The sequence below is a fragment of the Embiotoca jacksoni genome, unplaced genomic scaffold (genome assembly GCF_022577435.1).
Source record: "Embiotoca jacksoni isolate LCO1_2020_lvr unplaced genomic scaffold, fEmbJac1.0.p SCAF_7, whole genome shotgun sequence".
NCBI classification, from domain to species: Eukaryota; Metazoa; Chordata; class Actinopteri; family Embiotocidae; genus Embiotoca; species Embiotoca jacksoni.
The window spans coordinates 3816224-3842505 of NW_027185425.1; the positions used below are offsets into that span (position 1 = coordinate 3816224).

Here is a 26282-nt window from a genome sequence, read left to right on the forward strand (position 1 = left end):
TTACTCCTGTTTTATGTAAGGACTGTCTTTGTATGGATGAGTTGTGGAGTCGTACACTTGACAAGGACATGTTACAGTGTGTCTACTATTTCTTGGTTTTTCTAAATCCCAGCAAAGATAAAGAAAACAATAGGTCTTAAAGAAGAAAGCGATCCTTTTTGTAACACCCACACAAGAAACACCTTCAGAAATGTGCCTGAACACATACTGTATATGTGCACACATGAGCATTTACACACTCAACTATTACTAGCTCGCATGCACCGGTGGAACTAATTGTTTGTAGAATTGATTTCTTATTTAATTACCAGACTGGCAAATTAGTTTAAACTTGAAATCCCAGAGCCACTCAAGAGGAATTAAAGTGCTTCCAAAAGTTTTCAGTAGAGAGGAAAATGAAATTTTCTTTCATGATGATTGGTTATGCCGCTGAGAGGAGGGCTTTATTGCGCTTCCACTCAGATTTATCTACTGAGTACACACAGCGTTGCCCCAAAGAGAATTGTGAAAGCTTCATCACTTTTTTAATGCATCTCTTACAGTGACTAAATTGAGAAGAGAATATGTATTTTCAATAGTGCGCCTTTGGTAACTGTTTCAAAAAGCTGTTTCTTTAGGTTGTCACTGTGTGAAAGAGCATAATGATGCCATCAGTGGCAATGGTGCCTTCAGGGACAGAACGGATACATGAGTCAGATTAAATGGAAATTTGGGAAAACAAAGAATATCTCTTGCATTGTGTTTTTTTGTAGTTTGCTTACAATAATTCCATGAAAGTAATTTTATTGTTTTCTAAAAGTGACACAGTGCTTGCAACGTTAAAAATGTGCAATTACATTCAATAAACTTGATTAAACTGCAAAATACATTTTATAAAACCACAAATTTTCAATGTATTGTTCCTCAAAACGACAGTCTTTTAACACCTTACAGCAAACTACAGCCTTTAAAGATATCTGTTATATTAGTTTCACAAAGTCATTTCAGAGTTTGAACAGAAGGCAACCTGCAGTGTCACCTTCTCACCACAGAACTGCTCACAGCTGGCAGAGAAGCAGAAACCTGATAGAGAGAAATAAGATCCATTACTACACTGACAAAAGGAAATAAGAGTTGTCAGTGTTTCTGAGGCATGGTGATGTGAGGTCATCATTATTCACCAGCAGCCTTCAGAGGTTGTGTGGTGAGAGACACAGAAGGTTGAGACAGACTGAATGGAGAAAACGCTGAGTGGAACACATTGTGATCTTTTCCTTATTGTGAGCTCCACTTCCCCGCTGCCTCCGTCTACATCACGGCTGTCCTCTCCGTTGTCGAGTCATCACATTTCGGTGGAAAATGAGATTCGCTGTGCCACGAAGACTGATGATCCCCTTTAACCTCGGCTACTGAAGCACTTTTTCCCACTCCTAAATAGCAACCAAGCCTTTTTATCCGTGCCATTTGAAGGCCTCTCGTATCTTGTGTTTAAGTGCTGTTGACTTTGAACATGCCCTGTTCGAGTCCAGAAAGGCTGCCATATCAGCTGAGCAACTTGAGGGGGATCATTTCCTTCAAGTGGGTTCAAAGTACATTCAGCAGACGTTTCCCAAGGGCAATTCGGAGAGCAGCGTGGTAATAGTCTCACTTTCCTGACTTGGGCAGTATATCACTGGCTTAAGAGTTTGTTTTAGAATCAGGAGTGTTGTGGTAACACCGCTTTCACTCATGTTTGGTGGCTTTGGTTACGCTGCGTGTAGAAATTCCAAGTAACTACACGTCTAAATGTGAAACCAGATGTATAATTGTTGATTTTGCGTAAAAACAAAATCATTACCCATATAAAGAGATATTCATTAAAGAATCATGGGCACACCGCACAAGCCGAGTCAATGCTGTGAAAATTAAATGTGAGAAGGGGAGATTGTTTGGGTTATGAACTCATTTCACAGAATTGATATAATCTTGCAGCATGCATACCAAACTACTGTATAATATACCAATCAAAACTTCATTTGTGAATTTAATTAAGTTTGTTTGCTCATTAAGTTCTTTACTTTGTTTTTATTGGGGGATACATTTTTAAACCCGTCTTTAAGTTATTTTCCTTTTGTCTTTACTCATAAGTTTAACTGCCTGTATAATGTCAGGGTATCATTTACGGATCAGTTACTGCTGATAATGGCATGGTGATGAACTCATTATTATAAGTTAAAGTAGCCACAACTGGATTTGCTGGAAGTCGGTGTCATTTTTCTTTCATAAAAGTCATGTATTGCTTTTACTTTTTATGTTCATGGCCAGAGGAATTATGTTTTGGGGTTTCTGTCCTTATCCATCCCGTTTGGTGAAAGTGAAATATCTCTGAAATCTGGCACAAACGTTCACTTCTGGAGTCAGTGATGAACTGATTAGAACTGTAACGTTTGAGAATAAAGCAACCAAATTAAGTAGGTCTGAGTAATGGGGAGAAATGATATTTACTTTCACTAAAACATGCAGTTTTGAAACTTTTCAATAAAAACAAATAGTACAGAAGGGGTCACGGTGGTACATGACGCTGGACCTGCAACACGACTGTTTCACCAGACGAAAATTTCATTAACTGAACCAAGAAATGTAAATCTCAGCGCGAGAAGGAGTCTGAACGGTTCTTATACTTCAATGGATCACGTTCATCAGTCACGTATCTCAGAAATGATGACATCTTTTAAAATAGGTCACATTTTGTAGATTCTGATTGTCAGTTACTGGCCTGAATCCGACAGTGCTGGACCCACCAACTTACCCTGCACAACATTCTACCGGCCCCGGGCCATCTGTTATAACGATGAAGTGATGACATTTTCTATCCAGAAGATCAAAGGTTAGGTGACATCAGAATGCGTTGGATAACCATTTTTCTGGCCTTTGTTCAATGCCATAACTCAGGAAGAGAAAGGGAGACTGAGACCATATTTCACATTTGGCCGGGTACAGAATTGGTGACACTAATCTTGGGTGTCCACCCTAAAACCGCGCTGATAGTATAGATCTTCTGCGCTTTCGGGTTGAAGATGTGTGTGAAGCATCCACGCTTTACAATTTGTAGCTTCTTGGCAGTAATATCCATATGGGAAGTATTATCTATTGTCTTGGCTACAACTTTGTATTTTACCAGAATTAACTTTTTTGGATGTAACCTTATACAAGAAAATTGACCCTCTTTTTTTTTTTTAACATTGACTTTTGTTTTTGTCAATAAATTTACAGACAAACACAGTAGACATACAGCAGAAAAAGAGTCAAATAAATATTATACATATCCCCATATCACAAATCATGGCTGTAAACTGCAACTCGACTGGTTGGTGGAGGCATACAACAGTGAGGCGGATATTCTAGCTGTTAACTAATTCACTGCACCGAGTCGCAGGGTATCAGAGGTTCATGTAACCAACTTAGCAGCACAAATAAGATCAGAACAAAAGTCTCACCAGTTGCCATTTTTGTGCTGGTAAACACGGCCACTGTGTTTATTTGCGATTTTTTTTTTTTTTTTTTTTTTTAAAGAGACCACAAGTTTCTTCGGAAATGGGAGATAAAAAAGAATATCACGCTAAAATATATTGAGAGAATAAAAAAAGAACGACTCAGACAGGGAAAAAAACTATTCTCTGGGAACACAATGCCGGATGGTGTGCTCCAGCTAAATAAATTATCACGGGGACTATTTTTAAGCTGAAGTGTAAATGCAGTAATCCTTGGAGCAGGAGCTGTGAAAAGCTAACGCACAGAAGCCACATCAGGGAATACAGCTCTGCCTTTATCTCCCCGCCCGCCCGCCCGCCGCACTCTCTCTTCCTTCTCTCTTTTACTCTCTCTCTGTCTTTTGCAAACACACATCCTCCACTCTCCACATTTACACCCGATCCCAGCACCTCTATCATTTCTCACTTTATCCGTTTCCTTCTTCTTTTTCGTCTTTCTTTTCTCCCCTGCCTTTCATATGGTAAAAGTCTCTTTTCTGTGTCGGAGTATTTTGCTTATCACTGAGCCCTCTATGGGGACTCCACCGAGTTCTATTGTAATAAACAATAACAGACCTTTGAACAAAACAGGGAGGGGAAACATGTAAGTGGCACGCAAAGAAGCAGCAGACAGAATATTAGGCCACAGTAGGTCATCCTGCGACTTGCCAGCAAATCTTTTTTGTATATGTATATGGTGTTAAAGCCTGAATTCTTTACTCTCTGGTTTCTCTCTAGGAAGTTGTAGTGGTTTCTATGCAGTATTGTGCTGTTTTGGTATGGGAGAAGAGACCCTCCTCTGCTGCTGTCTAATGGCACATAATGGAGTATCGTTAATCACCGACGCAAGCGGAGGTTTTACAAGGTTAATGACGGCGTAGCCAGCCTCTTGAATGTGTCCCATTCCTCAGGTATTTATCAGTGTCAGCAGAAACCTGTGAGCTGAGGGAAGTTCATAACTCTCTTACTTACTGTATCCACGTCTTTAGCTTTTCCTTTTTTTTTAGTCTCTCTATTCCTGTAGAGCTCGGGCCCTTTCCCCTATACTCCTTTTCCTCTGTTAATGTCTGTTGTGAAAATCACAAGACAAAGTCAACCGGACATTGTTAGTGTAGTGTATGAGGAGGCAATATAAATAAAATCATAATATACTGTATATGTGTAATTTTAAATTGCAATATGGATCGCCGCATCTAACAATTTTTTGTTTTGGTCGATTGATGTGATGAATAAATTCTAGATGACTCCAGAAAATTGTGAAAAATGTCTATCACAGCTTTCCAGAATCTTCGGTGACATCTTCAGATTTATTGTTTTGTCTGAGTAAAAAAAAAAAATTGCACAAACTCCATCCACCAATAAGGGGCATGAGATGTGACCGAAAGTTCCAGGAAAGATTTCCTTTGTCAAACTGTGGTAGTATTTCCAAAGTCAGTAATGGACCTTCAGCATTGTGAAACAGATGACAAATAACCTGATGGAAATTTGGATAATCCAATGAATTAAACATCAGACAAATCAAGGCCCTACTTCATCACAATGATGCAGCACTCATGTAAATACAATATAATCTATACCGAAGTCCTCCTCATTGATTCGCAACACAACCTTCAATGCTCTGATACATCTACAAAGGTATAGCCTAAAAACCCGATAAATTAGCCATTTGTAAGTACAAAGAGTGATGCAGCAATCAATCTCTTAGATTTTCGCTAGTAGCCTCCATGTATTTGCTCTTTTGCTCCAACTTCTCGCAGCTCTTCAGTAAATATGAAGCTGTAGCGAGTGGCCAGTTAGCTTAGCTTATCTCACAGAGAACAGGAGGAAACGGTCAGACCCGGCTCTGGAACAAAATGCACCTCTACTTTTGCTTAAGTCTGCTCTGAAACCAAATTGTAAAAACGTCATTGATTTATAATAACGAGAAACTCCAATCTCAGCCGTGTTTTCAAACCAGTAAACACCAAAGCACTCGCTAAAGGCTTTGGTTGACCGCACTGGTAATGCCGTCATAGCAAAACAACACCATGAATCACTCAAAGGCGTACATTTTCGCATACAGCCGTGCCATGCTCGCCAACGTAGACGCGCGCGGATGTCGGCATACGTGTTCGCAAATAAATGAGCGGGCTGTTTTACTGTTCCACGTTTTGCTCCTGTGCATCGCCGTCTTAAAGCCCTGAAGGCCGTGACAGCTTTGTGTCAGGGGAGACATCCTGCATGATGGAGTAGCACCGTGAAGAAATGGTACAGAGTGCAGTCTGACAGTCCCCTACCGAGCAGCTAAAGGAAGCTGAACCATGGAGGCAAGGTCGAGGCGCGCGTGCAAACGTTTGTCAGTGTATTTGTTGGCGGGCGGTCCTGGAAACGGCGCAGGAGCAACCAAATTCGGCTTGAAACGAGTACGAATACCGAAATACTAGCACTCTGAGAACTACCGCTTCTCTCTCTTGCGCTGCATAAAATAGACTTATTTACTTAACCTCACTGGGTTATGCTGATTAGGAGCGCTGCTTTAAAGAGATAGATGGAGAGAAGGAGAGGGGAAAACTTCCCGTCAGTTGTTTATGTTGTCGAAATCAGGGCAGGAAACGAAGCAGGCGCGCTTGCTTGGAGTTGCAGAATAAGTTGACCTATTTTGAACACACGCTGGAAGACAAGACTCTCGAAAACCTTATCTGAGCACCGCAGAGGCTCAAGCCTCTCCATATACGAATACTGGTACGTGCATCTGCATGTGCATGTATCGCTGGCCCTTCCGAACTCATCTTAACTTGCTCTTTTTGTATTTGGCAGATGTGATATCGCTGGCCTCGATGACCCCTTGTTTTCAGCAGATGCACCCTCTGGAAGCCATTGGGTCAAATTGGCATTAGACTTCATGTAAATCAAAAATAAAGATCAATAAAACACATTTTTCAGCGAAAAGAAATGCACCTCACTCCTCCAGTATGACCTATTGGCCCCTGGTGTGTGAACATTCGCAATTTCACCAAGGATCTGACCAGAGAGCGAACATCAAATTTAGCGTCAGCCTCAGGAAATCAGCAACAGAGAGCCTTGACACGCTTCAAAAAAATGTGCATTAATGAAGACAGTGTGTCGGGCAAAGGGTGTCGATTGTCACCCAATTTTCAAGAGCGGCAGAACGTCACTGTCCAAAACTGAAGAAGGACCATCGGCTCAGGAGGGGAACCACGGATCCGTCCCCCAGGGTCAGACTTTCAACACTGAGTTTTACCACGACGTCCTGAGGAGTCTAAAGAAAAACATTTAGTGAGTCTCTAAAACAGTGGTCGATTTGAGCAAATAATACTCGAACAGCAGTAAACTAGACATTTTGTATTGTATTTGCCCGTAGCTTTGACTACTTGCAGCTGCAGATTCACACACATTTGTTGCATTAGTACGTTTGCATAGCAACAGACTCAAAACAGAATTGACTCAAAATAAACAACAGTGCCCACATTCGTTGTAATGAAGACGCACGTTATCCAGCGCAACAGTGGCAGTTATGTGTTTGTAATTATTTTTCGACATAAATAGAGCTCAGCAGCACAAAGAAATGAGACTCATATTTTATCAGTATTTGTATAGCGCATGTCAGCAACAATTCAGTTCAAAGTGCTTTACATAATACATAAAAGGCATCAGACAGACTACATTTAATAGTAGCATGTCAGATGTGGCATTTCATGGGATTTGAAAAAAAAACATGAAAAGACATCTTAATGTTTCCCAACAACCGGGAAACATCTCCAGGTGAAACCTGGATTCAGCCTGCAGAACAGATACTTCAAAGCTGGGTGGACAGAATCAGTGGAACTACTTTCTTGTTTATATTTTCAACGTGGGGAATATGATGCACAGCAGAGAGGCGGCAGACGTAGCTTCATGGTGAGGTGTGTTTTGATTGAAGCGCGGCAGCACTGATTACAAGTGCACGGTTGGGAGAGACGACGCCATGAGTGAAGCACGGCAGGAAGAACGGACGGAAAGAAATATGACGATCCGGACATTCGACGCTGTCTAAAAAGCTGCTCGTCTCTCAATAGCGGCAAATCATATTTATCATTCTTACTGGAGGCACGGAAGAGTGCGCTTACCGTAAAAGAAAAATATAGGGGCGTATGTGTAAGCGTGCCGGCAAGCGTTTACGTTTGAAAGAAATCCGAATTTGTGTGAATTACACTGGGGGAAAAAAAGAAAAAACCCGCACATTAATAGATCGACTCTTTGTCTGAAACGTAAACGTGATGAGTGGGCTTTGTAATTAGTTTCATAACTGGAGACAAACTGAGTGTTCTCTGATTCTCATTCACACACACACACACACACGCACTTGCGATGGCACACCACAGAAACATTGGGGAAATTGTAATTTTTCTGTCAGATGCCGGAGCACGCACACGCACGCACACGCACGCACACACACGCACACGCACACGCACGCACGCACACACACACACACACACACGCACTTGCGATGGCACACCACAGAAACATTGGGGAAATTGTAATTTTTCTGTCAGATGCCGGAGCACGCACACGCACGCACACGCACGCACACACACGCACACGCACGCACACACACACACACACACACACACACACACACGCACTTGCGATGGCACACCACAGAAACATTGGGGAAATTGTAATTTTTCTGTCAGATGCCGGAGCACGCACACGCACACACACACACACGCACGCACACACACACGCACGCACGCACACACACACACACACACACACACACACACTTGCGATGGCACACCACAGAAACATTGGGGAAATTGTAATTTTTCTGTCAGATGCCGGAGCACGCACACGCACACACACACACGCACGCACACACACACGCACACACACACACACACGTACGTCAGAGAGGCATTCACACGCTGCTCTGTTTAATTTAGGTTTTGGCAGATTATAGTAATTACGTTAAAGAAAAGATTTTCCAGAGTACTTTGCCCTTTTCTGTCCTTGAACACTGAAACAGTGCGAGCTGAAGGATGATCGGAGTCCTCTTTTTGTCTGCTGCTATTTAACAGTTCAACTAGATTGGAGAATATGTTCACATAAAGGGCGTGAGACCAGCGTGGGCTTTATTGTTTTGCAGTGTTTTATGGCAACAATAATCTCTTTGATCGTCTAGAAGCGTTTGGCTGTTGTTGTAAGCACAGTCATCACGGCAAACTATCCTTTACGTGAAGATGCAGAGCGTGTGTGTGTGTGTGTGTGTGTGTGTGTGTGTGTGTGTGTGTGTGTGTGTGTGTGTGTGTGTGTGTGTGTGTGTGTGTGTTGGTGTTGGTGTGAGTGTGTGTGTGTGTGTGTGGACGAGAGAAAGAGAGTTTGTGTCTGTGTATAGCGGCAGCCAAGAGAAGCGTAGTGATGGCAACATAAATTGGAAATACAAAGTATGTCATTGAACTGCACTACTGGGCCTGCTCTCCATTCACCACTACCTCCACGAACGATATGTCTGCACGTATGCATGCATGCATGCGTGTGTGTGTGTGTGTGTGTGTGTGTGTGTACCAGTGTGTGTGTACCAGTGTGTGTGTGTGTGTGTGTGTGTGTGTGTGTGTGTCGGGGCTGGAGGGAGTCAATGTAAACTACCCATGAAATTAAGATTCAGAGCGGTTTTCCGTGTAAATGTAGCCGTTTGATTCTGCGTGTGACAATGCAAACTATCCTTGAAATTAAGATGTAGACCAGGAGACGTGTGTGTGTGTGTGTGTGTGTGTGTGTGTGTGTGTGTGTGTGTGTGTGTGTGTGTGTGTGTGTGTGTGTGCGTGTGAGGAGACAGATAGCTGAGCTCCGAGTATTCCCACCAACCTCTGAAGACAGAGAGGGGATGGGGATTTGAAGAATCTTTCGAACATGCTGACAGCTTGTCAAGGCCCTCCTACGACTGTAATGGATTTCAGCCTTTTGTGGTGTGTGTGGTCCCGCTGCACCGATAAGCCCTGGCACTAATACAGTTAACAAGGAGTGAGTGGGGCGAGGGAGAGGGGGGGGGGGGGGGGAGTGGGAGGGGTGTTTACATGCTTTTGAACAGAAATAGCTTGATGCCTCACAAGTGTTTGTCAATAATGGAGATGATGAATTTTTTTTTATTTTATTTTATTTTTTGTGGTTGAATTTGCACGACTGTTAGTGTGAGTGTGTGATAATAGCCCAGCTGTATCAACAAAGCACCATCTTTGAATGGAAGTGATGCAGTGCATTTACTCGTCGGGATCATTTGAAGAAAAAAAAAATAATAAATGGTATGCTCAGATGCTACTCCTGCAACATTTCAGTGTATTTATTTACTCCACCTACAGTACCTGATAGCTGTACCACTGACTTTTCAGGGGGAAAAAAAAGGTTTATAAATATATTTATATGTAAACGTTGAGACGCTTTCATTTATTGTACGTAACTGATGCTAATTTTAGTAACGTATAAAAGCTAAGTATGCGGCCGAAGGTAAAAACTGTTTTCCTTGTTGGATTTTTTTTTTTCACATGCGAACGTGTGGCTGTTTCCTGGAAGCTGGGCAGAGTTAATTAAATTAAATTAAATTAAATTAAATTAAATTAAATTAAATTAAAAAATAAAAAAAAAACATATGGTTGCAGATAATTTGTAATTAGCTAGTTGTTCTTTTTTTTTTTTTTATCACTCTCAATTACTCGTTCAAACGTTCACAAAACCAAAGCACAATAATCTGTCAATGACTTGCAAGAAGTAATAAAATATTTTGATCTCTTAAGAGTCATTTCTAAAAAGCTGGCTTGCTAAGCTTACACTGAAAAAGAAAATACACTCACAGGGAAATAACAGTAACAACACTCAAATGCTGGTCACCCATAACCTTCTTGTGAAAGGCACAAAATACTGAAAGAACGACACCTCTGACTTGAATAACTTGAATATCAACTCATCTTACTCTTTTTTTTCTTCTCACTGAAGCTGGCTTGCGTAACGGTCTCTGGCGGTTTTCCTGTCGCCCTCGTTTTTTGTTTTTTTTTTCCATTTTGACCTCTGCTCAATACGGACTCTCTCTGCAGGTTGAAAACTGCAATATTTACCCTACAATTCAACTTGACTGTTTTCTGTTAAATATATGGAGGTTACACGGTTTCAAGTTCATTTAATAATTTTTTTTTTTAAAAAGACCACTTCATTCCAGTTTACTTCTGTATAATGTTTTACTTTAAAGGCCCTTTTTTTTATTATTTTTTTCAAATACACTTGAAAAGTCAACAGATCGTTTCTTACTGCACTTGGTTTTCTATATCTACAAGTTTCAAAATGCTAACAAGAATTCTCAGGTCCGTGTTGGCTCTCTGCCTTTAGTTTCAGCTCCCACTGTTGAAAAGAATAATGTATATAGTCGCAAATCTGTTGCACCAAGCTCTGCATCCACACACACACACACACACACACACACACACACACAAGCTGTTGTCAGAGACTGGCTGGCATGTATCTTTGTGCCTTGTCATCACATGCTCCGACTGAGCTCTAAATGTCACTTGTCTCTCCCCGCTTCATCTGCCTTACTCATCCTCCTTGTCTTCACTCTGCATTTGAAGTGCTTGTTTGTGTGCGTGTGTGTGTGTTTGTTGTGTGTGTGTGTGTGTGTGTGTGTGTGTGTGTGTGTGTGTGTGTGTGTGTGTGTGTGTGTGTGTGTGTGTGCGCCACACTGACATGTGCTTGTGTGTGTGTGTGTGTGTGTGTGTGTGTGTGTGTGTGTGTGTGTGTGCATGTTTGATGGACACACTGCTGCTCTCCACCTCCCTTTGTACGGAGCCTGCAAGCACAATGATGTCCACCGCATTGATTTTCTCATGCCATTTTATAATTATGTCTTCTTTTTATTCATCCTCCCCCTCTCCCTCCATCTTTCTCTCTTTTATCCTGTCTCTCTTATCTCACCCCTCTCTCTTCTATTTTTCTAATTCCATCCCCCCCCCCCGATCCATTTTTATGCCTCACTGTGCCCCTGCTTGTTATCTCTGCCTTTTCTCTTTTTTTCCCTGTTTGATCTCAACTTCTTAATTTCCTCTCTCATCTACGTCACTCCGCTCGGTTTCGTTTTGCACCCCTCCCTCCCCACTCCTCGTGTTGGTTGTCATCGTTTCTCTTTTTGCTCTTCTGTTTTCGTCTTATTTTTCTTTCTTGCCATTTCGGATTTTTCTCAACCTCTTTCTCCTTCTAACGGGATTGTGTTTTCCCTCCGTTTTACACCCTCCAACCATCTCTGTGATGTTTTCTCTTGTGAACTTTTTCCAATATTTTCCATCTTCTCTTTTTCTTTTCTCCTGCAGCCTCTCTCGAGTGCACTCCGTCTTCACCATAGCCTGATGGAGCAGGAATGCCCAGTCACTGTGGGACGTGGACATTTACCGCCTTGCCAACATCCACCCCGACTTCTTCCTGGACCAATCACAGCTCTTCTTCTCACACCGTTGGTCTCCGTCCTCGACTTCTCCAGAAGACTGATGTGGAAATAAAACATGCCTTCTTCCCAGCCACTCCTAAAAAGCTCCCGCGAGTTCTGACTCGCCGTTTCTTCGCAGTCCAAACAATTCCTCAGCTTCCTGGAATCTGATCAACAGTTTCCATTACATCGCCAGTCATTCTTGACCTTTGCAGCCAAACCCCCACCAGATCTCTCACGCTATAACTCCTACACTTCCCTAATACCCCTTCACTCCCTCTCCCTCAAGATTCACACCGAGAGCTAAGCACCCTCAAGCCTGTCTACCCAGAATTCCACAGTTCCTTTAGCTGGGGTTCCTAAAAGCATTTATGATCATTCCGGCACCATTGCCTTGTGGTTTGACAATACTTTTATGTGCGTGTGCTGATTTGCTTTTAATGATCTAATTTCAGAGCACCCCCACTACCTTTACAGTAAAGAGTGACACCTACATTATAATCCACTTTTTCCTTCTGTCACTCATACACAGTCTCTTGGTCTGTTTGTGGCATGTTAGCTCTTTCATCGTAGCACTTTAACTTGTGTTTCCTCCCATGCCTTCTCTTGTGGTGTGCTACTGAGCCCGGTGCTGCCCGACTGAGGACTTTCAGAACGGCAGCAAAAAAGGAACGTCCACAAGACCACTGCTCTACACCTTCCCCTTTACCATTTCTTCCTCCTTATCTCCAGATTATATTCCCACAACCACAAGAGGGTAACGCAAATTATACAACCATGTTTCTCATTCTGTGCATAGATCCTGTAAACGGTGTTGGACAACGCCCGGTCCATATATCCCCATGTTGTGTGTTGCTCTCTTAGAATAGCTCGTAAGCCTGAGAGAACTTCACTGTGAAAACAACCAACAGTTAGTAGAGGAAAAAAGACTGAACCTGGCATCACATTAGGTACGGTTAAGTTGGCGCCCCGAAATGAATGACACCGTTGTGAAAAGCAATCCGAAGGAGATGAAGCAGAGCCTGAAAAAAAAAACAGGGATGAACTGCAAGAAGGAAATTCCCTCGGTGTTCCTAAAAGCACGGTGCTGGAAGGTAAACTAATTTGGTAACCCGAGGGGGGGTGTCAGAAAGAAATAAGAAGGCAAAGCAAAAGGACTTCGTGAACCAAGAGATGCTTTGACTTAAAATTCCTTACTCTAATGAGGAGAGTAAAACAAGAAAAGACATCACCGAGAACAAAAGAAGAGCCTTTTTCATTTCCTCTCGTCTGTATCACCGACTCGTTATTGCTTTGTCTGCTTTCCATCTCACTGCTTGAAACTATTTTTAGATGAGATATATTGAAAAAAAAAAAAAAAAGTGTAGAAAGGAGACATGCTGTGTGCAGAAGCTCATCATGGAAATGTTGTCTGTCAGTCATAGTAGGAAGATACACTGTATCCTATTAATGTCAAATGAGAAACTCAAGTCGCTGTCAATGTGAATAATGGCCACTCACTGTTGATATTGTAGGTATTTTAACTGCACTTAAAAAGCACACGTGTCCGTAATGAAACAAAACAGCTGTTACTTGGACCATCATCATCCTCTCCACGATGTCTTTGAGTGTAAATACATTAGAAAACCTTGTAGCCAGTATAATGACCTCTCAATATCAGCCTCTGATTTCAGTGTACTCAAGTGATCTATATCAAAAAGCTCGTATTCACGCTGGTGTAGCATGAGCAGTTGTCAAGATAATAACATCTTTTCTTTCCCGGATGGGAGCTGTCAATCAGAGGAGCATAAAAGTAGCTGCTGCAGTTGGCGGAGAGGGAAAAAGTGGGGGTCAGCGTCAGTCCCTGCGAGCCATTGCGTTTTAATGGGATTCCATTTGTACACGGGCCCGTGTGTCCAGCCCTTCATTGTTTGAACAGCAGCCGTGGCCTAATGCAGCAAAGACCTGCGAGCAGATTGAATAGTATTGATCAGTTCTTCAGTACATACAGTTGTTCCTCCAGGATTTACAAAAACCTCAAGGTGTGTCTGTGTGTGTGGGGCAAGGTGTGTCTGTCTGTGTGTGTGGGGGGGGGGGGGGGGGAGCTGTCTGTCTGTCTGTGTGTGGGTATGTGTGAGCTGACAGTCTCATGGGAATGGAGTCGTTCGGGCTAAAACACAAGTGGTTATTTCACGGTTGGGTGGAGATGCCGTGTCCATGTCTGTCAGGGCCACAGGAGGAAAGGGAGCGCTGAAGCTTACCCGGAGTTCGAAATTTCTCCACGGCTTGATTTCAGATTGGAAAATGTCCATAAGTTACCTGGATGAAATGGTTTGCAGGGATAAAAGGTTGCTGAGTGTGACACCTGGTTTAATTTATGCAAAAGATGCTGGACTGGAAACGGGGGAGGGGGGATAAGGGGGGGGGGCAACTTTCCTTTCTTTGTCTAAAGAGTTGAACTCGACAAATGGGAAATTTTGGTCGATAGCTGGTTAGCTTAGCACGGCATACAGCTAACAAAATTGATCGACCAGAACCTCTAAAACTGTATAATCCATACAAAATGTAAAAAAAAAAATTACAAAACAAATAAGATATAACTTAACTAGAGTGCTTTACAGGTGCTAGAAAGTGGATTTTTGTTAGTTTCACACAGAGCCAGGCTAGCTGTTTCCCCCTTTCCAATCACTTTGCTGGACTGAGCAGATGACTGTAGATTTATATTCAACTGACATGAGAGCGGTATCTCTCACCGTACTCTCGGCAAAGAAAAAAAAGGTTCCAAGTTTTGTTCAGAAGCACTTAAAGTTTGCACATGAGAACCTGACAAAACTAATGTCCACGCATTCCCAAAAATCTGGTGGGAAAAGAGCTCGAAGCTGACTTCTTGTGATCTTACAGTAGATGAACCACTTGCATTGAATTTCATCATAATTTTGATGATAGCCTGTTAAGAAAGCACTCTGCATTTTATCTCGCTTTCAATACCGCACTCCAATGTGGCTGTAAAGGATTACTCAAAGTGTTGGTAACAAAATGTATTCCTTTTCTCTTTGAAATTAATTTTTAAGAATTTCCCAAATTTGGGGTCAAGACCTAAATTTGCTTGCAGGCGTTCCGCTGAATACTAAATGTAGCAGTGTGTTTTAGTCATCTATAACCCCGGCTGCAGCACTGGTAATAACCCAGGGTGTAGGCAGTAAAATATTGATTCTTTATCGATACGCTCCAGAGTGTGTGTTCCCGGTTTACAGGGAGGAAAGTGAAAGGGTAGATTTTCCTCTGGAGGCCTGAAGGAAACTTTCCACAGCGTTTCTGGCTCTGGTATCCAGGTATAACCAGCTCGAGAAGTAGCAGGTGTGCCAAGGTGTCCGGGGACTTGCCTGAACTGGCTGAGCCCCTAGTCTCCTAGTACCCATAAAAAGTTTGGCACACACTCAATAGACGGCGATACACAATGCACTGTTACACAAGAGACTGCCAATCCAAACCTCATATAACGTTATTGCACAAGAACGTTCACACAAGCTGGCAAGCATGTAAGATATGCAGAAACCCAGACTCTGTGTGTAAATTACAAATACACAAGCACACACACACACACACTCGGTGACACTAAAAACAGGAAATTAATAAATTGGCAGTAAACACACTCACGGCCGCTGACATGTTTCACATTAGTCCTGCATAAACATATGTAAACATGTGAGTGACACCTCAAACACAATCTGAACAGAAGAGAAGATTTGTTTCTGCCATGTTGACAGCATGTTTCAATTCTGTTCTGAGTGTTTTTGTAACAGGCATGCAGACAAAGTCTCTACTCCCAGTCTATCTACATACAGTATAAGGTGCCTAGTGATGGATAATGATATTGATATGATGATGAGTATACATAATAAACAAGATTAATCTTCATGTATTACATGTTCTCTGTTTATTCTGCCATAATTTAATCCGACTGATGTTTTTTTTGTTTTTTGTTTACGTGCGTGCGTGCGTGTGCGTGTGCGTGTGTGTGTGTGTGAGTATGTCCATCTACTTCAGCAACTGAGGCCTGGTCTGGGACCGAAGGGTCGCCACTTCAATTCCTTGGACCGGCCGTTAAAAAAAACAAATGGGGGCCAGTAAATAAACACTGTTTCCCCTCCTTTAACATCTGAATTTCCCCACTGTGGGATTAATAAAGTCTAAATCTAATCTTTAACCACGGTTTAAGTGCCCTTGAGCAAAGCATGTCACCCCTGACTGAAGCTGCAGCTGCCTGCTGCTCCAGGTGTGTGTGTGTGTGTGTGTGTGTGTGTGTGTGTGTGTGTGTGTGTGTGTGTGTGTGTGTGTGTGTGTGTGTGTTAACTAATACTTCCTATGTGTCTAACATACTGGCAAAATTAAAACAAGTCTTCTTCTTCTCATATAGTCAATATACAGTATGTAGTCCGAGTGACATGGATGTTGTGGACTGAATGACGTGATGCCGCAGGTCAGGCAAGTTTTCTCTGCTTTGCACACAGCAGCTTCCACCAGGCCTCTTCCATCAGGCATCTGGATCCTGCAGGTAAACTAAATAAAGCTAAACACTCGCACACTTTGTGTTCTCTCTTTCTTATAACAAACACATACACCAGACATGTATCCACAGTGATAACCACAACTGCATAATGAGCCCCAAAAAGGATTAAAGGTCCATTTTACGTCCTCTTAAAGGGAGCAAAAGCAGTTGTTTTTAGTTGGATTGTTTATTTATTAGTTATTATTTAAAAACTGTTAAGTTATTTGATTGAAAACACATTTTTAGGGAAGTGACTTCACTCTCTCATAAAGAATTCATATTTTTACCTCGAATAAATATTTTATACAATAATCTGGGGAAAATAATCTTTACTGAAGAGTAATATTTATTAGTAATCATTAATTTCATTTATAATTTATTTTAAACTGTCAAAATGATCCTTTAAAGTAATTTGCAAGAATTTTAATTTAAAAAAAAAATGTTAGATTATCTATCTTTAGGTTTTTAGTTGGTCTGCCTTTTGTAAGTAAGGTTATATGAATTTGTAGGCTATATATTTTATACATGTACTCAAGCATTCCTTCTATGGAGTGGCAAAGTGGGAGGGGCTGCTGGTGTTTTTGACCTACTATTTTGTCCTCTGAGTTAACTGTTTTTCCTTAAACATTATCTTTATGTTTTGACCATCTAGTCTTACATATTTAACCTTTGTTTGTCCGTTATGGGTCTATTTACTACATTACCCATGAGCCTCAGCTACCATCATCTGGCTTTGTTGTACAGTTGAGAACAAAACGTACACATAGTCGCTGAATTCATCCAAAACTGACCCAAAATATAAAAGTAAACCAAATTATTGTAGCGTGTACCGTTTTCTCAGCCCTGTAGCCTCTAGCTTCCACCTGTTGTCAGTAGCACACGTAACAGAGTTTCTACTGAAGTGACTGGATATTTCTTGTCAAAATGCACCTTGACAGTTAATGGCTGCTTTAATGTTTTATACACACAAGCTCTATATTTGACTTCTTTTTTTTTTTTTTTTTATCAATTAACCAAATATAATCGAACACATTACCTTATCTATGATATAACATCTGAGGGCAAAAGTTATTATATAGCATGCTATTAAATAGATATTGGGGGAAATCTGCTCGTCTACTTTAGGGTACAAAATTCACAGTTGCTCCAGCACCATGCAATATAATTGAAGAAGAGACAGCGTGGAACAGGTTGCATAAGAGCAATGGTTTTAATTTTGAGAAAACTAATTTCACCAAGGTGTGATTAATTTGAACTTTGAATGAGTTGAAATCGAGGGCCTGCAAATGCTCCACATGCCAAATCGTTTCTAAGCAGGGCCATGCTGCATTAGAGAGGTGGGGCAATTGAGGAGGAGGAGGAGGTGGATAACAGGCATGAGGGATGAAGAGAAAGAGAGATATGACAGAAAATCGCTAGCACTCAGTCCCCTGCTTGCCTCTCCTGAGACCTGCAACACACACCCTCGGCACTCCGGACTCTCACCGCCTGCCTGGATGAGAGCCCCATGTTTTGTTTTTTTCCCTTGTGTGTGTGTGTGTGTGTGTGTGTGTGTGTGTGTGTGTGTGTGTGTGTGTGTGTCTGGAGTTTCTCTTCACTGTTTTCTCACTTTGCCCCGTCCCTTTTTCCTCTCTTTCGGTTATGCTGCTCTAATTCTATCCATCACTCATTCTGTGTGTGCCAGCATCTGAGAAGCTATCTCAAACATGTGCTCTCTCATTTATTCATTTACCTCCCTTCTCCCTGTCTCTGGTATTTTTACAGTTTTCAGCTGCGTCTATTTCTATATCTTTTGTTTTCTTTGTCGCTAAGGCTACTCCTACATGACTTGATTTTTTTGACATTTCTTTCATCTGTTATTTCTTCTTCTTCATACATCGGCATTCTCTTTCTCGTCCTATGTTGCCCTCCTCGTCTCTACATTATCCACAGCCCGGCGGTTGCGCATGACACTCCACATTCCCATCTTCCTCCGTCACACATTCATGTCGAGCGCAAGCAGGCGGCTGTATGAATTAAACATCTTAGACAGTGCACACACTGAGCCCCTTTGGAGTGTCAGGATGAGCGCTGATTCTGAGATAGGGGGCCCTGACCACACACTGTGAGGGTTTGCCTGGTTGTATGTATGTACGTGTGTGTGTGTGTGTGTGTGTGTGTGTGTGTGTGCGTGTGTGTGTGTGTGTGTGTGCGTGTGGGTGTGTGTGTGCCTTGGTACTTTACACTGCATCACACCAAGCAGCGAGGGCTATCACATCTGTTTTCCTTCGTGTTTTATTGTTGGAGGGGAAAAGGAGTAAGAAGAAAAGTTTCGGTGCCATCCCTTTTTCTCGTGCTCTTTCTTACGCTGTCCCCGTCTCTTCCAACGTCTTATTTCTACTCTTATCTCGTTTGATTTCTCAGCTCGTGCTGGTTTCAACCAGTGGTTTGTGTCAAATTGTTGTTTTTTTTCTACTCCTTATTCTCGCTGTTTTATTCTCTTACTTTCATTTCTAAACTTGTATTCAACTTTTTTTGTTCTTTTGTTTCTGATCTCTGCTTTTCATCTTTCTCTTGTCTTTCATCCGTACCCCCACCCGCTCACTCCCCCCCCCCCCCCCCGCCCCCCATACACACACACACACACCACCTCTCTCTTTTCCCTACTTTATCCTGTTCTCACTGATCCTGTCAATATGACCGATCTGAAAACCTTTCACAGCATTTGCTGTTGCTTATTGTGGTGAGGATCAGCATGGATTTCATTGGGCTGCATGTATCATGTCCGTATGTCTGTGTATCATTATCTCTACATGTGTCAGTATCTGCACGTGTGGAAACATCAGTGTGTCCATTATGAACACGCCGTATCTTCACAAAGCTGTCTCCCATGTAAGTGGACATCACGAGAGTCTCTCCACCCGGTGAGGAGGGTACGCCTCCTTATCAACCTTCACCGTGTGTTGATTTAGCACAGCTCAAGCTGACAACCATCTGGTCGTGAACTCCCAGTCCGCGCTCTCCACCGCCTGGCAATGCTCTCGTTTTCAACGACCACTTACCACGGGGTTTTTATCTTGCCAGTTTGCTCCGACCAGTGTCAGCACTGCAGAGGATAATGCACACTTTGGTTACACTGATTTACTGTGCCAACCTTTCAAAGTTTGAGAGGGTCTTTTTCAGGTCAAACAAGAAGGCAGCAAGATTTTTTTTTCAATTGGACAACCACAGACAACACAGGAAAATAACGGGTCAGACAAATGGGAAGGTCCCATCGGAAAACCTTGAAATAAAGTTCAGCTCTGTATTAAAGGAGTGCTTGTAAAGCTACACAAATTGAGACACAAACGAAGGGTCAAGTAGTGTATTGTGAAAGCATTCGCTCATAGGTCTGTATCTTTTAGTGTCTTTCAGTTTATTGTTTTGGTTGCATGGCCTCCACCATACTTCAGCTTTCACTGTACGCTTTTTTTCTCAGAAGTTGTGGGAGACCAAAATAAAGCTAGCAGAAAAGTAGAAAAAAATATCAGGCCTCCTTTCCAAAGGTGGCCAGAAATTATGACAAAAGAATGAGAGTGTTGCTGCTTGTCTGTTGGATGTGTTAATGGCAAACTATTTGCGAACATGTTTGTTGTAACTTCATTAGGTAATCATATTTTAATGTCGGGTTTACTAGGGCGTCAAATACTGACGCTTTGTCAAAGCCATAGCCATCAGAGAGATAAGCACCAGGTGCCCTTTGCCGTTGGCAGCGTGACCACCTGGGTTGAAGAAGGAGGTCGTGTGACAGAGTAGAAATGGTGACCCATAGGGAGGAGGCTGGAGGCGGTCGGACAGAACAAACACATTACTTAAACTCGGGCGACCGGTGTTCGAGTTCATGAGAAAGCAAAAGTCAATGAGGATTTCTTTTCAGTAACATAAATTAATAAGTAACCATTTTTCTATGTATTTAAATTGCATAACGTGTAACGTAAAGTCTTTTCGTTGACCTAACAATGTGGTTTTTAGTTCGTAAACCTAAGCCACCTTACCCTTATTTGTGTGACGCCCGTGAGCTGTGACAAAACGGCAGTATTTGCAACTCTTGAATGAGCACCGGTGGCGCTTACAGTTTCCTGGGCTGCCCCCTAGATGGCCAAAAATCAATTAATGCAGATTGAAATTCATATATTTCATATTATATTTAAACAGTCATTCAATGTGTGAGTGTTTGTAGTTTTTTTCTTTGTTGTGTTTTTTGTTGTTACTGGCAGAGTCCACTTTTCATTGTTGGAATTCAGCGTTCACACACTCACAAGGGATAAACAAGCAGCAATGATTGCTTCTTGTGAAACTCTTGTACATACACTCATGTTTCATCCTGATTTTCAAATTGTGAAATTAAGAACTCGCAAACTTGTATTGGCAATTGCCACCAGGAACCACATGTCTCCAAAGCAGATGCTGCTTTTAATGTATTACCTTTTCTTTTTTTTTTCGACCCACTTTGTTTTTTGTTGTCAATCCCAAGTCTTTTATTAAAGGTTGGTTTTTTTGTTGGTTTTTTTAAGTAATTTCCTTCAAAGGTGGGCACAGTCATTTTTAACAAATATTCCTCCAACAAGTGTGAATTGTTTATTTGTTGGTGACTATTTTCAGCCTCGTATTTAGTTAATTAGTGTGTACTTAGCAGGATAGTATTTTGGATTCAAGTGCCTACAGAAAAGGCTTTATATCTATTTGTGTATTTTCTATGGTGCATAGCCAGAGATGCACTACCATGGACTTTTATTCATCTCACCAACTTTCTTTTTTTTCTCTCTGGTGAAACTATCTCAAACAACCTCTCAGCTTTGTGATTCTTCATTGCTACAACTGATATATTCAAATATGAAACAGCTCTAATTCTGCAGGAAGACTTTTTTTTTCTGGTCAGTCTCCCGTGGCGGCACCGCAGTCACACAGCTGCACAGAGGATGGCAGGGATGCTGCAAACCAGCAGATGCCTGTTGCCCGGTGACTTTTCCCAGAACCTCACGCAGCTGTGAGCTCCTGCAGCTTGACATCAAGGACAAGCCAGGGTTATTACCACTATGTTTATGTCTCAGGCAGTGTCAATTATACCTGACAGGAGGAGAGAAAAAAGAGAAAAGGGAATGTGGTAAACCTTTCTGCCCTGAGGATATGTGTGCGAGTGTGATCCTATGTGAAAACATTTCGGGTTTTTTTTTTTTTAAGCCTGTGAATGTGCCTGTGCAAATGTGCTTCATAGGTAGTGAGAACAAGTAAATCTCCACCCTCAGCCTCCCCCCCACAGCAGTGATGGAACATGCCAGAGCCCCTACTGGGGAGCCAGAACCTGGGGGCCTCCAACCAGCAGGCGCCACTGAGGATGGAGGGGTGCTGTGAGCTTGCTCGTTAAACAGCCCTGTGCCCGACCCTAATGATATCCGCCGGCACGTTTCCTCTCTCCAGCCTTCACTCCCTGCCCTCGCTCCCATCTCTCCCCTCTTTTCACTTTCACTCGCCCCCTCTAGCCTTCCTCCCACTCCTGCTTTTGCTTCTCTCTCTTTCTCCTCGCCATCTGCCTCCGTCCTCTCCTCTCTCGACTCTCCGCCTCTGTTTTGGGGGAGGAAGCCGAAACCCGTCTGGTGGTGGGGAGAGAGGCTCTGTCACTCTCGCCTTATAATGAGCAGTTGCTCTGTGTGCCACCAGCTCTGACAGGGCCAAAATGGCCGGCACATTTCACACTGCTGGGCCTTGATCTGTCGGGTTTGTGAGTGACTGGCTTGACGCTTTCACTGCGGAATGATCTCACGCAGGGGGGGAAAAAAAGAAAAACAAAAAAGAACAAAAAACACTGAACAGAAGAAATGATGTAACACCCTGCCTTTGGTGCGAAATCGTCTATTCCTGTTTTCACTGTTGCACAAAACTGGGACAGTAAAACATGTGGTGGTGCTGGTACCCTAGGGGTTTAAACTATAGGCCTGTTTGATTGCCTCCTTGCTTTCATCCACTGTCTGTATGAGTCAGTATTAATTTAAAGGCTTTTCATTCTACATTTTCTCCACCTGGACGGCAGATATTTGATGTCAGAGTACTTCCAGTGTCCCGGTGAATGATTAACATCGGTTTCCTAAATTTCTCCCTCACTGGAGCTGTTGTTGAGAGAGAAGCAGTTTGTTTGTCACAGGTCATATTTGTCCTCCAGGTTGATGATCAATAGAGATGGGGTATTTATGGTCAGCGGACCTCATCCCGAATACAACCAGTGGGAGGGGACAATTTTAATCAAGGCCTTCAGACACTCATTGTGTTTTTAGTGCCCTCCATTCAATTGCGTTCTATTCTCAGAGAAAATTGGAGCCTTTCACAATATTTTCATGCAAAATTCATGACAGCTGCAGGTAATAGATGGGTGCTTGGAGCCAACAGAAACACTCCTCCTACCTTGTTGTGAAACCTTGTATGTTGGTTTGGTTAACCATAGATCAGATTAAAAAAAATCTTCTTATTCTTAGGAAATCACTAATTTCATAGTATTAAGCCAGTCCAATTAGCCATCACAAAGTTACATCATTTTGATTTTGTTTTCAGCAGTCACTGATCTTGGACTGCATGGAATTTATGTCTAGAAAATGAGATGGTCACACTGTCAAGTCAGATGATTGTGGTGCCCGGAAATCCTGTTGCGATTTTCCCATCAAACACAGATGTTCTCCACATGATCACAGCAGGAGGGGCCTTATTGTCTTTGTGGTATTAAATACGGGCCATCCACTTTCTTTGCCAAAGAATATGGGCATGTATATCGTTAAGTACACTCGACATTGCGAGCGTGTGACTATCCCCCATCAAGCTAAGGGGAATTTAAAACCCAATTTAAAACTATACGATCCAGCTGCTGGCCTTAAATTGTAATGATAAATAACAGCAGCAACTGTGAATTTGTATTGGGAATTTATCCAAAATTACATACATTTCTAAATTACTTAGTAACATTCACTGAGCACCTCTACTGATGAGAGCTGACAGAAGTCTGATAACCAGTCTTTACTTCTGTGTTGAGCAGAAATGCATCCTACTATGCCCAACACATCAGCCACAACACTGGGTAGCTGAAGATTGGAAGATTGGAAAAACATTGCCTGTTCTGATGGATCTCCATTTCTGCTGAGGCTGCAGATGGACGGGTCAGAATTCGGCATCAACAGCACGAATCCATTGACCCAACCTGCCTTGTGTCAACAGTCCAGGCTGCTGCTGCCGGTGTAATGGTGTGGACAATGTTTTCTTGGCACACTTTGTGTCCCTTAATACCAATCAATCACTATTTAAATGCCACACCCTATCTAGAGTATTGTTGCTGACTTTGTGCGTCCCTTTATTTATCTTCTCATGGCTACTTACAGTGAGATAACTCACAAAGCACAAAGAAAAAGTCATCTAAAAGTGGTTTCATGAACAGGACTAAGCTCAGTGTCACCTGATCTGAAAGCCAGTAGAACAATTTTAGGATGTGGTAGAACGGGGGATTAGCAGCATGAACATGGAACGACAAATCCACAGAAATGATGTGATGCAATTGAAAGCAAAGGGAAGCGCTACTCGGTATTAGTATGCTATTCCTCATCAAGTTTCTACATAAAAGAAAATTCTGTCATCAGCAGATGAAGCTTTGGTCCACTTCCTCTGAAACCAGTCACCCTGAAGTTCTTAATTTTGTCCAATACTTTGGTTGATGACCGAGTACCTGAGAAACTAATTACATTCCTGTTACCTGTAGCATGCTGACGTTAGCATTTAGTACAAAGTCACAGAGTCAGTTGAGTGGCTGCATATTCTTGTGCTTGCTATAACATAATTTGCATTATAATAGGGATGCCAGATCAGAAAACACTTATATGGTTTGTTTTGTAAGGCGAAGACAAATGAGCTATTTTGTTGTTTGGGTTGGAAGGATTGTTGGACACAGCAAAAACTGTGATATTTTTGCACTGAGACGTTGTTAGCGTCATAGTCTCTCAATCAGTTATTCCCTGTGATGCACTGTGCAGAATAAAATTAGAAATAGCTGTGCCCAATGCTTATATTCCTTCCCTACAAACCACATCCGCTGGATTGGGTTATTATGAGGCCAACATCAAAGAGTACCATATACGAACAGCAAGACCCATGCTGAAGATTACATTATTATTATTATTATTAGGGTATTGCCTGTGAAGCAGGTTGTGTATAGGTAGAGCTAAAAAGTTGAATGTAGGGTACAATATTTATATTATATCAATTAAAACATGTACATACTGTATTGCATCGCTATGTTGAAGTCTTTCTTCCAGTGTAACTGTTGCTTCAAGTGATCTGATGTTGCACTCAGCATGTGAGTCATTTTGGAGCTGCAGGGACTGACTGGGTGTATTTCATATGAGCAGTCAGTGTGTGTGCTTGTATGTCTGTGTTCACTCGTCTCTCTGCCTGGGTGTGGGTGAAGTAGGAGCGTCCGTCTTTCCAACATGTGTGCATACTGCATGTGCGTGAACAGGTTGGCACAAGATGTGCACGATTGTGTGTCATTATAATCTTGAGACCACTTCCTGTCACATATTGGCAAAATCTGCCACCAGTCGAAGCCGCAAGAATGATATCCTGTCCGCACCTCTGAGGATGACCTCGCACCAAACAAGCAAATCCAGCGAGACACATTACATTTTCTCCACAATAACCCATGATGACAAGTATTCTCCCATTTCTAAGAACCAGCACGGTGGAACGTTTGCAGCTGATTGGCTTGGACGAGATTTGCATAACGTGTGGGCTGGAGTGACGCTGAACAATAACAGCTTCAATATGAATGTGTAGTTTCAGATCTATGGCAACAAAACAGTGAATAAACAACTATTCAAGGAACAAAAGTCACTCTCAGCTCTTATCCCTCAGCCGCAGCTCAATGTCTTGATTGTCTCATTGGCCTACATTCAGTCTCCAACATTACACTCACATTTATCTCCAAATAGACCTCTTAATCTCAGCTATTATGATCTTGCATTAACATAATAAATAGAGCACCAAACTTAAAGATGACATCACTTTCTGTCCCAGCAGCAATCACTTGAAAGCTCCGCCCCTCCTCTTTTTCCTGAAGACTGTGTGTTGAGCGAAGGGACTGATATATTGATTGAGGCTGTGTGTCTGTGCTGGCGAGCTCAGGGGGATGAGGCGGATTATGTAGCAGCGGTGTGATGTTGTTGACACTCCTGTCGCCTTTACAGCTCCAACATGCCAAGGCCTGGATGTGTGCCCACCCTGAGTGTGTCTAAATGTGTGTATTAAGGAGGTGGGGAAGGCAGGCAAGCTTGAGAGGTCAGTGAAGGAGTTTTTTGGGAGATAGAGTGCGGTGTGTGTGTGTGTGTGTGTGTGTGTGTGTGTGTGTGTGTGTGTGTGTGTGTGTGTGTGTGTGTGTGTGTGTGTGTGTGTGTGTGTGTGTGTGTGTGCGCGTGTGCGTATGCGTGTGTCACTGAGAGGTGGAGGGGAAAGCGTGGTGGGCCAGCTGGCAGCCTCTGGCTCCAATGTGCCCTGTGGGTATCCGGCTTGGCGCAAAGTCTCTGTACTGCGACAGCTGGGATCTGGGTGCCAACCGAGACAGAACTCACAAACACACAGCGATACACTCACGTAGGCTACACACACTTGCGCATAGGATGGGATGTAGATTCAGAAAGCTCATCACAGGATGTAGGTTGAATATTTTTGTAGTGTTAGATTAGCTGTAGTTGGGCTACACCTGAAAGGGTCAAGTCACCCAAATTACAAAATATCTCCGAGTAGATATGCAGGTGACAAAATTCCATTCACCTCCATTGTA

At 42.4% G+C, this 26282-nt stretch overlaps 1 protein-coding gene across 4 annotated transcripts in view; it reads left to right on the top strand.

Annotated features, from left to right (window-relative positions):
• Positions 1–15825, top strand: part of samd12 (sterile alpha motif domain containing 12) — a 102206-nt gene extending 86381 nt beyond the window's left edge. For 3 of the 4 annotated variants that reach the window (XM_069175952.1, XM_069175950.1, XM_069175951.1), the window contains one exon: positions 11816–14004. Coding sequence is in view for 1 of the 4 variants with exons in the window: in XM_069175951.1 (XP_069032052.1) it covers positions 11816–11847 (32 nt within the window). In the remaining 3 variants the exon portion in view is untranslated. The other variant, XR_011179625.1, reaches the window with a different exon arrangement.
• The last annotated feature ends 10457 nt before the right edge of the window (positions 15826–26282 follow it).